Below are 12,089 nucleotides of genomic sequence, written 5' to 3'. Positions count from 1 at the left end.
ACCCCCTACCACCCTGGCTCTCTCACCCCCTTCAGCTCTCTCACCCCCTCTCCCAGCACCCCCTTCAGCTCTCTCATCCCCTTTCCCAGCACCCCCTTCCACTCTCTCACCCCCTTTGGCTCTCACACCCCCTCTCCCAGCACCCCCTGGCTCTCTCACCCCCTCTCCCAGCACCCCCTTTCCCAGCACCCCCTTCCGCTCTCTCACCCCCTTCAGCTCTCACCCCCTCTCCCAGCACCCCCTGGCTCTCTCACCCCCTCTCCCAGCACCCCCTTCGGCTCTCTCACCTCCTCTCCCAGCACCCCCTTCGGCTCTCTCACCCCCTCTCCCAGCACCCCCTTCGGCTCTCTCACCCCCTCTCCCAGCACCCCCTGGCTCTCAACCCCTTTCCCAGCACCCCCTTCCGCTCTCTCACCCCCTCTCCCAGCACCCCCTGGCTCTCACCCCCTTTCCCAGCACCCGATTCGGCTCTCTCACCCCCTTTCCCAGCACCCCCTTGGGCTCTCTCACCCCCTCTCCCAGCACCCCCTTGGGCTCTCTCACCCCCTCTCCCAGCACCCCCTTCGGCTCTCTCACCCCCTCTCCCAGCACCCCCTTCGGCTCTCACCCCCTCTCCCAGCACCCCCTGGCTCTCAACCCCTTTTCCAGCACCCCCTTCAGCTCTCTCACCCCCTCTCCCAGCACCCCCTGGCTCTCACCCCCTTTCCCAGCACCCCCTTCGGCTCTCTCACCCCCTTTCCCAGCACCCCCTTCGGCTCTCTCACCTCCTTTCCCAGCACCCCCTTCGGCTCTCTCACCCCCTCTCCCAGCACCCCCTGGCTCTCATCCCCTTTCCCAGCACCCCCTCCGGCTCTCTCACCCCCTCTCCAAGCACCCCCTAGCTCTTACCCCCTTTCCCAGCACCCCCTGGCTTTCACCCCCTTTTCCAGCACTCCCTGGCTCTCACCCCCTTTCCCAGCACTCCCTGGCTCTCACCACCTAAAAATCGCGGGCACCCCCACCTGAAAATCGCGGCACCCCCGCGACCCCCCCCCCCCTGAAAATCGCGGCACCCCCGCGACCCCCCCCCCCTGAAAATCGCGGGCACCCCCGCCCGAAAATCGCAGCACCCCCCCCCCCCGAAAATCGCGGCACCCCCGCGACCCCCCTCCCCCCCCGAGAATCGCGGCACCCCCCCCCCCCCCATCTTCAGTAAAAAAAAAAAACAAATTAAAAAAGACAGGAAACTCACCAGTGTAACTGGCTGCACAGCATAACGGGGGAGGGTGCTGGGGAGCGCGCAGCAGAGGTGGCTGGTTCCTCCAGCCACCAAGAAGACAGGGGGAGTCGGGCCGGCCCATATAGCCATCGGCCCTTCTGGCATTTGCCAGAAGTGCCAGATGGCCAGTCCGGCCCTGGATGTTGCCTATAGCAACCAATCAGATTCAAGTTTTCATTTATTTAGCACATTCTACAAAATGGCACCTAGAATCTGATTTTCAAAACTGCAGTTTAGTAAATATACCCCTAAGTGTTGCAAGATAGTTTATTGAGGTTTTCAAAATGGCACTATGATGTGAAACATGACATTGAAGCAATATAAATAAAAGTTAGCTTTGTTTTTTAATACATACGCATTGTGAACAAAGAGGACAGTGTCTCTCAGATTACATCACTTCAATTTTCACATGTGAGTATGCAAATGGATTATGTTGACCTCACCCAACTAAGACATATAGCAGTTATCATTGTGTAATTTGGCATATTTGAACATTTTGAAAGTATTTTCAGAGGAAAGTTAACACCAGATAGCTGTGATAAATGTAGAGTTGAGGCTGGATAGCCGGTCTTATAAATCAGTTGATTCACCCTGTTCCTGTAATATACTGTGTGAAATATAAAAACCAGTTATGCACTGTCTCTGAAAAGCAGCTCCACTACAAATGTCCTGCAATATAGCTTAACATGCAGTTAAAATATTTCATAATTCACATTATGCAGGTATCAGTTAAACAGATAAAATTTAAATTGGCCACATTTGGGATAGACAGTTATGGGAAAATGCATTCAAACAGCTAGACTTTCACCTAGACCTATTCACAAGCTATTATGTTTAGATTGTTTAAAAATAATTGAAAAGTTTACTTACTTTTCTTACGATAGCGATATATTGCATACACAATTAATATCCCAGAAATAAGCCCAACTGCTGCTAGAGAATAACCTACTGTGTTCAACAGATGCTGCTTTGCAGGGGGGATGTTCTGAGCTGGGCCATGTGAAGAGAAACAGAATTATTAGCATCATACAATATTAACTGTTTAGTATTGGGTTCAAATTTAGTGCCCAAATCATATTAATAGATGTCTGATGTATAATAACAAATAGAAGGTGGTAATGGCCCTATGCTGACCTTAGTGAAGGATAATGTTCAAAGTCACATACATGTAAACACTCCTTGATAAATGTTCAGGTGGCTGCCATCCTATGGGTATATGTTGTTATACCAGGTAATGTGAATCTGAAAGAATGTGGAAAATGAACATATACCTAATACAGCAGTGTGTTTATAAGGTGCAAAATGGCTGCATGCCCAAGGTAATAAATATAGAGATGTGCGCTGACACACGTTTTGATTTTGGATGTGGTTTTAGTTTTAAAAAATCTTTGTGTTTTGGTTTTGTTGCAAGTTTTATCCAAAAATCCTGAAAGGTTTTGGTTTTGGATCTGGATTTAAGTAAACATTGTGAAAAATAGGTAAACTGATGCTATTTTGAGCTGTTTTTGCTTATTTTTTTACTGTTTATATCATTAACAGTCATTTACAGTCTATTTTCTAATGAACTCTTCACTGTCCAAATTTTCACTAAGTTTGGCCAAAGTCTGCAGCGAGCTGGGTGGCTAAAACTAGTGACATAGTAGCGGATAAAATACATGGCAGTTTACCAAGAGATACAATCACCATTTTTGATTTCATTTTCTTTTAATTCAATTTCATATCTCACATTATAAGCCAATGTTTCGGCCCTTCATTTGGACCTTTGTTAAGACAACCATATAGAGCAACAGAAAAGACAGAAAAGATAAGGTAATAATCTACCTATCATTGCAATATATATGAGGCAATGGCTCCCTTGTATTCTCTATGAAACACTCCAAACAATTTGCATTCCACCCTGGACTGCATAACCGGAAGTGCCAAACTGGAAGTAGACAAATGGGTTTTCACTATAAAACCAAATGCAGCGATTCCTAAGTGAGACAGTAGGACACCGGTATAGTAGGTGTGTATTCCCCATGAGTACCATGAGTACCTAAGGCATGTACCAATGAGATGCAATTATTCACCTCCATTATCAAATACACACTCCAGCGGTATATGTTCCAGCTTGGAACACATTGACCGAAAGTACATTGACACACTTTCTGTATAGCAAGCGTTTTGGTACCATATTTTCCTTGAAATGATGTCTTGTCTTGTTTTAAGATTCGATTTTGGCAGGAAGAATTGAGTTGTGTTTTGTATCTACTTGGAACCCCAAATCTCGGATCTGTTGGATTTTCCAGAATCCAAACCGCTCATCTCTAATAAATAATCATGCTTATCTGTAGAATATAATCTTGAAGTCCTCTGTGTTTCTACTTATGGATTAATCACAATTCCTTAAAATGCTCAGAGAAGACATGGACAAGGAAGAACTCTATATTCAAAAAAACCTTTAATGTCACCAAGATAAAATACACATACTTAAAATACCAATTTTTGCCAAATTATTTTTCTGGCTTTCCATTCATGGCATTATCTTTAGAACTATATCCTCCTTTACCCCTCCTGCAACACACACCTCTGTCCAAATTGCCCCTTCATTACTTCACGCACCTCTAGTTAACACTCATGAGGGTAAATGTATCAAGCTGAGAGTTTTTCGGTGGGTTTGAAAAGTGGAGATGTTGCCTATAGCAACCAATGAGATTCTAGCAGTCATTTTATAGAATGTACTACATAAATGATAGCTGGAGTCTGATTGGTGTTTCAAACCCGCCAGAAAACTCTCAGCTGGATACATTTACCCCATGAACTGTTTTCCTATTTAAATTCAATAGTTATAATAGCCTCACCCTGTCGCCAGAAATTAAAAGGACACACATCTTACAATCATCTTTCTTTCTCCCTGCTTCTATTAGCTGGTGCTATATCACTTAATCCAGGTCCCACACACACATATATCTGAACGTTGCTGAAATCTAGCAAACCTCAAACGCATCACCTGTCTCCAATCTCTTCCAAAATCCTTTAAATGTGCCCTTTGGAATGCAGTCTCTGTTTGTAACAAACCTACTTCCATACATGACCACTTCTTCTGAAACAACCTCAACCTTATGGCAATAACAGAAGCATGACTCGCGTAATCAGACACTGCCTCACCTGCAGTCCTATCACATGGTGGTCTCCATTTCAACCACACCTTCAGATCTGGAGGGAGACAAGGAGGTGGGGTTGGACTACTTCTCTCCCCACAGTGCACATTCACAGTTCTACTAAATGTCCCGTCACTCATGTTCACATCTTTTGGAGTCCATACTGTTAGGATTTTTAACCCATTCTCTATGTGTGTTGCTGTCATCTATCACCCCCCTGGACCCCACCAACAATTTCTTGAACCCTTCACTGCATGGCTCCCTCACTTCTCATCTTCTGACATCCCACACCACCTCGTTCCATTGCTGCTTCAAAACTGCTCTCTCTAACCTCCTCACTTGACCCCTCCCAGTGGATTGAATAAGCTGCTCATCAGCATGGCCACTGTCTTGATCTTGTTTTCTCTAGACTATGCTCAGTTTCTAATTTCCTTAATACTCGCTCACTCCCAGTTCTTTAACTTCCCTGCTGTCAAACTCTTCCAAGCCTCCTCATACGCGCAGGAATATTAACTCTATTGATTTTCAACAGTTTTCCACCTCTTTTCAACACATTCTCTCCCCAATTTCTAGAGCCTCCTCCCCTGATATGGCAGTTCCTCATTTTCACCAAACCCTAGCAACTGCCCTTGATCAAGTGGCTCCAGCGACTCTTCAGACTCCATGTAGAATCATTGTCAACCATGGCACTCTAAAGTAACACAAAATCTTCAAAAGCTTTCTCGTAAAGCTGAACGTCACTGGCATAAATCTTGTACCTCTAATGATTTTAGTGCGTATACTGCTATCTACCACTCCTATCGAAGTGTTCTGACACTGCTAAACAAGCATACTTCCAATCTCTCCTCTATGGTCAGGCTTCTAACCTCAACGCATTTTTAACACTTTTAAATCTCTTCTCAATCCTCCCACCCCAAACCCTCCGACTACCATCAGTGCCCAGGACCTTGCTTCCTATTTCAAGGACAAGATTGATAAAATCAGACTTGAAATGGTATCATCTCCCTCGACTAGCAATCGGCTCAATTCCTTCCCAGCATCATCTGACACCCTCTCTTCAGTTGATCCCACAAATGAAGAGGAAGTTTTTACTCTCTTCTCATCTTCCTACTCTGCCTCCTGTCCTCTTCATCCCATATCCTCACAAATTGGTAGGTCACTGTCTCATGTGCTCATACCACCTCTAACTAAAATCTGTAATCTCTCTCTCTCTACTGGTATCTTTCCATCACTATTCAAGCACTCCTATTCTAAAAATAAAAATTCTGACCCAAATGCTCTCTCAAACTACCGCCCTTCTCTCAGCTCTATTGCCCCTCCAAACTTCTCGAGCAAATTGCCTACACTCTCCTCACACGTTTCCTTTCTGCAAACAACCTATTAGATCCTCTTCAATCAGGCTTTCGCTCTCAACACCCCACAGAGACTGCGCTGACCATGGTTGCCAAGGATTTGATCACAGCTAAAATTAAGGCCTTTACTTTCTTTTAATTCTCTTGGATCTCTCTGCTGCATTCGACACTGTTGACCACTCTCTCCTGATACAGACGCTACAATCCCTAGGTCTTCAAGACACTGTCCTATTCAGGTACTCATCCTACCTATCTAATCGCTCTTTCAATTTTAATTTCTCTGGAACAACCTCCACTCTGCTTCTTTTATCAGTTGGAGTACCAGAAGGCTCAGTCATAGGTCCTCTGCTATACTCTATCTACACCACGTCTCTAGGAAAACTTATAAGCTCCTTTGGATTTCAGTAACATCTCTATGTGGATGATATACAAATTTATCTATCCTCTCCTGATCTCTCACCATCTGTGTTGTCCCGCATTACTGACTGTCTTCTGCCATTTCATCTTGGATGTCCTGTCACCAACTCAAACTCAGTCTTTCAAAAACAGAATTAATAATATTCCAACCCAACATTAGAAGCTTACTGCCTGACATCTCTATTTCTGTTGACAACATGACCATAAATCTCACCCTGCAAGCTTTATTTCTAGGTGTAATCCTTGACTCGCAACTATCCTTTGTTCCCCAAATAAACTCTATGTTTACATCATGCTGCATACATCTAAAAAACATTTCCAGAATACATACATATTTCACACAACACACTGCAAAGACTTTAATTCATGCACTCATCATCTCCCGTATCGACTATTGTAATTCCCTCCTTACTGGTATTCCCAAATTCAGACTCGAGTCCCTACAATCTATGTTGCATGTAGTGGCTAGATTGATTTTCCTTGGAAATCATTTTATCTCTGCTGGGTCACTCTGTCAGCCTCTACATTGGTTGTCTGTTTTCCAGCGAATCCAATATAAAATTCTTCTACTAACATACAAGGCCATCAACAAAATTGCACCAACATACATCTCCTCACTAGTCTCTAAATATCTCACAACTCGACATCTTCGTTCTGCACAAGATCTGCGTCTCTCTTCCACTCTCATCACTTTCTCTCATTCTCGGTTACAGGACATTTTTCGGGCTGCACCCACTTTATGGTATTCACTCCCTCGCACCACAAGACTTTCCTCTAGTCTTCAAACCTTCAAGCTTTCTCTGAAAACCCACCTCTTCAGACAAGCTTATAGTATTCCTCTACCACTCTCTTAATCTCCCTAGCCTACCCTACCCTATTACCACCCTCTACACAGCTAACACAAGACAACAACCCTCTGACCAACATAGTTGTTTGACTGAACATACAGCCTACTAAATACTTCGTAACCTTTGCATTCTAGCTTGACAAATATTCAATATAATGTAGCACTTACCCTTGTGTATCAAACCATTGTCCCACAGATTGTAAGCATGCGACCAGGGCCTTCTTACCTCTATGTATGTATGTATTACCCAGTATTGTTTTATTACTGTTTGTTCCCAATTGTAAAGCACTACAGAATCTGCTGGCGATATATAAATAAATGTTGTTGTTGATGATGATGATGATGATGATGATGATGATGATGATGATGATGATGATAAAAATACATAAACAACTCTGGGATCGCTTAAAAAAGTTGTAAGTGCTGAGCTCCAAAGACCATTCCCAGTTTCCTGTCAGGTACTGAATCCCATTGCCAGAATGGCAAGCATTCAGAGTTAATAATGCTATTAGGTGTACATATAGCGAACTCTATGCATATGGTTCTTAGCTGGACTTCCTCAGGAAGATAAATAACTTAAAAATCTTGGTGATATTTACATACTTCTCAGCTTCTGGGGAATCGGGACAAATGCACATGAGAAAGGGTCAGGTTCTACATAATGGGAGCATGTACAATGCAAAGCAGCGCAACTGTACCCTTTATATTTAGACTGTTGGGAGGTATGTATTGACAGTGAATTAACAATACATAATGACCAATGCATATATGGGTGTCTTTCTTATGGTGGGCATGCATCGGATGCAAAGAGGTATATTAAAAATCTTGACATTAATATTTCGAAATACAATAGGCACTAACACTAGCCACATCATAGGGCTAATGGGGGCACATGTAAATAAATATAAGGAATGTGAACCTGCTTATTGGCCTATAGGTATGGAAACGTGCAGGAAATAAAGAACGCGTGCATCACCTGCACAATACATTAAGCTGGAATAGTGTTAGGACTTGCAGTGCTGACATTCAACTTTAAGATATAATGCTGCAATACAAACTCTCATTAGAAGGATTGATGCATCACAGTTAGCTGCTGCCTGCAGTGCTACAGTTTACTATAGACTGATGATGCAGATTTTCCAGGGTGTCTGGCCTTTAAAAACTTGCCTCTGTGAAAAATCTTGACCAAACCATTGAGTCTTCTCTGGTCCAGACCCTGCAATTCTCATTAAGTGCCTATTTTCCAAAGACTTCACTCAATCCTGTGTTCTAAAGACCACAATCCACTTATCGGATGACATTTTACATTTACAGTGTTACCGGCAGAGTTAACATACCACTATGAAAGACAAAACTATAAAGACACGGAGACTTGTTTTGGCTAAAATGAAAGGTCAGCAATTTATTGAAATTATCAATATATTGAGAAGAGGTGACAAATATAAGCAGACCAATCAGCCCCTAGGTCACACCCATGAGCTATAGTATCCGCCTCAATAGATTGGGAGCGGCTGAGGCAAGCCCGCGTAGCGGAGCCCCATAACTCCGAAGGGGTAATCTCACTAATTGCCCAATCCCTTTAGGAGAGAGTGCCTACCATGTCTTGAATGTGACCAAATTGTCCGCTGACTGGGCTGCTTACCAGCAATGCGAAACTTTATTTGTGAAAATTTCACTCAAACTGACCCAACACTAAAAACCATAAAAAGAGGAAAAATTTATATATAAAACCAGAGCGAGAAACCAAATAGGGCCTGGGTGGGCGGGAAAAACTCTCCAGACAGTAAAAAGGGAAGCTAACTGCTCGTACCTGGACCTTATCCTGCTTCCCCCACTATAATCTTGTAATCTGCCCCCTACGTTCTACTGATTGGTTGACCCCTGCCTCCCAGTGGAGGTAACTCTTGCTATACTGGTACTTTCTTTACCTGCCCCCTCAGCGTTTATGTTACCTCGGGCTAATCCCCACTCTCTGTTATCCTTCTCAACACCTTGTAACAAAGATCATGTGCTACTCCTTGTTTCACAGTCCCTTGCATTAGCTTTTGTTCCAGTGACCCTACTACCATGGTGTACTTCAAAAGCATTACACAAACACCAGTGCAATTCTGCTTCTGATACCACTGTGCTCCAGCTATCTTGTTATATTTGTGTACTTATGGGAGCCAGTGTTATTGCTACCGACTGTGCCAGTCTGTACTCCACAGACTTTACCAGTGTTTCAGCCTAGTGGTGTCCTATTCAGTAGTCAGAGACTTGCTACCAGTATTTCTACTTTGTGTTCTTAGACTACTAATCTCAATATCAAGGACTACTTCCAGTTATTGTTACTGTATTTATCCAATTACAATATCACAGACTATTTCTATTTATTACTGTTGCTGTCCAGCTTTTCTGCCATTTGGGCTCCACTTCATTATTTGAAACCTGCGAGTCAGGGTGAAGCCCAAAAAAAATGTTAAATTGATATGAAAGTACATGATTTCCCCTTAAGTTAATTAGGTGAGTTAATTAGGTGAGACATACTTTCTCACTTAACATATGCAGATAACAGCCACGGGGCAGCACGGTGGCTTAGTGATTAGCACTTCTGCTCACAGCACTGGGGTTATGAGTTTGAATCCCAACCATGGACTTATCTATGCAGAGTTTGTATGTTCTCCTCGTGTTTGCATGGGGTTTCCTCCAGGTGCTCCGGTTTCCTCCCACAATCCAAAAACATACTGGTAGGTTAATTGGCTGCTATCAAATTGACCCTAATGTATCTCTCTCTCTGTCTGTGTCTGTGTGTGTGTGTTTGTGTATGTATGTTAGGGAATTTAGACTGTAGACTCCAATGGGGCAGGGACTGATGTGAATGAGTTCTCTGTAGAGTGCAGCGGAATTAGTGGCGCTATATAAATAAATGATGATGATGATGCATTCCCTCTGATTACTCATGTCCTTTCCTACTTAAAGTAGACTGTATAATTAAGGTATTGTAAAAACAATTAGACCACTAAGTGTAAATAAGGGAAAGCCATATGCTAGGTAGCTGGAGAACCTTTTAGGCCAATATAAAATATAGAAGATATTAACTTCAAAGAACATGCCTTCATATTTCATATTTTAGTAAATCAGTGTTCCACTCTGTATCTAGGGGCAAAAACTGCACAAGGATTGTGAAATATTGATAAAAACTGTACAGAAAAAATCACAGTAGTCACATATCTTTGCAATGATATTTTAATGTTAGAATTCCATCAAGTTTGATATGTAAAGGTGTGGGAGGTTATGACTAGTTTATTGAAAGGGAAGTAATGCTTCTGGGATATGTCCAAGAAAAATTATGGAGGGTCAATACTTTTGGACTATTTTTAGACAAACTATAAGGACACCAGGAGACATTTCCTACCTCACATTAGCATAAGTACTGCCCCTCTGAATGCCCTCCCTGCTTAAATACCATATGTGTGAGAGGGCAGATTGACTGTTCTTGGGACTCAATCTAATTGAAGGACTCTTCTTTTGATTCTGCCTTGTCCCAGGCATAGATATTATGATACATAAGTTTAATCATATGTAATTTCATCCCATTTGTTTTTAGAACTATATTGCATTTATTTTTGTATGTCAAATATTATATGTTCTTTTTTTATTATATCCAAATGCCTTGCACCTTTGTATATTAAATCCAAATGTGGTACCCATTTCCCTAGCACTCTGAAAGGGGTTGAGAAATGTTATCTCTCTTCACTTCAGTACATCCACCCAAGTCTACTACACATTATGGTGGGAAGTGTATTGTAACTGAAAACAACCAGGGTTGAAGCTCCTTATACCTGACCACACTAACCCTCTGATTAATAATGGACCACACACTGGTAAAGAACAATCAACATTATTTTGGGGAAAGTAAATGGGTAAGGTAGAATTAAATAGGGGGAAATTCTGGACTGGATAAGTGGGACAATGGGTAAGATAATAATCAAAGTCAGCAGTACGGTGAACAGTATTGGCAAACAAACAATATGACCACCGCACATGCATTCACTGGTGCTCAAACTCTCCCACAACTCATTTACACAGTGTGAAAATATAAATAATGTTTTACCACAATAATCACAGTCCTGTCAATATTAAATAGTTTGTAAAATGAACTATTTAACGTTGGTGCACTTGTAGAAATGTTGATAACCCGGGCTATTTAACTTGGGAATCTTTCAATCTAGCTTGCATTAGATCTCTGATACTTTGAATGTCTCTATATCTCTGGCAGGTAACACAGTCTCTGATATGTGTAAAGATTAATGTTAGAATGTCTAACTTATGTAGATTAAAGGTATAATGTTATTTACCTAATGTAGCAATAATGATATCACAGTGTTTGGTGTGATATTACTTATCTCTCTCCCTCTGGATGAAGATGACAGTCTCAGACACTTTTTGGCTGTGGACTTCCGGCAAGCCTGATCTTGCTAGCTGTGCCTCTCTGCTAACACGCAATTCGCTAATAGTGGGAATAATTCTTTATACATAGGCTCGAGTTCCTCTGTATTTCCCCTTAGGCTGCTTGATAGCCGATTCCCTGCAGGGATCTGGCTGCAAGACTCTCGAGTGCCACATTACACCCAGCAGCTTATTTTATAGTTCTGTGGTCTCTGTGTCGGTAGGCACACTCTATCTTTAACACATACTCTGCTTTCAAACCCCTCTCCTTCCCCTGCTGCTGCCACACACACCTCAGGCTACCAGCACCTCTCACGGTCTGTTTCTCCTTCCTTTCCATCTCTCCTCCCAGTTCAGACTCACTGCAGGGGCTAATCTCAGCTTAACCCTGCATTTCCATTGCAAAATGCTGTCCTGGCTGCATAGAAAAACAAGATAGCCTTGCTACATAAGAGTTTTGATATGTTAACCCTTTGATTGCTGGTGTGTGCAATGCTAACCTGTGTGCAGCAAGTGAACATTGTGTGTGAATGTAGAGATGTGCCCGGTACCCGTGAAGAGGGCGAAGATTTCCGGCGTCACCGCGTCCCTGGAGGGACAGAAGATGTCCCCAGCTCTGGTGCCCAGCAAGAGGGTGAAGAAGGAAG

General features: G+C 42.8%; 1 protein-coding gene across 3 annotated transcripts in view; it reads right to left on the bottom strand.

The window, feature by feature from the left end:
• The window catches only part of LOC142099370 (P-selectin-like), a 416,714-nt gene that overhangs the window by 20,918 nt on the left and 383,707 nt on the right, over window positions 1-12,089 (bottom strand). For all 3 annotated transcript variants that reach the window (XM_075182758.1, XM_075182760.1, XM_075182761.1), the window contains one exon: window positions 2,129-2,248. In XM_075182758.1, coding sequence (XP_075038859.1) covers window positions 2,129-2,248 — 120 coding nt within the window. The remainder of the gene's footprint in view (window positions 1-2,128; window positions 2,249-12,089) is intronic.

The sequence above is a fragment of the Mixophyes fleayi genome, chromosome 8 (assembly GCF_038048845.1).
Source record: "Mixophyes fleayi isolate aMixFle1 chromosome 8, aMixFle1.hap1, whole genome shotgun sequence".
NCBI classification, from domain to species: domain Eukaryota; kingdom Metazoa; phylum Chordata; class Amphibia; order Anura; family Limnodynastidae; genus Mixophyes; species Mixophyes fleayi.
This window is presented reverse-complemented; position numbering and strand designations above follow the sequence as displayed.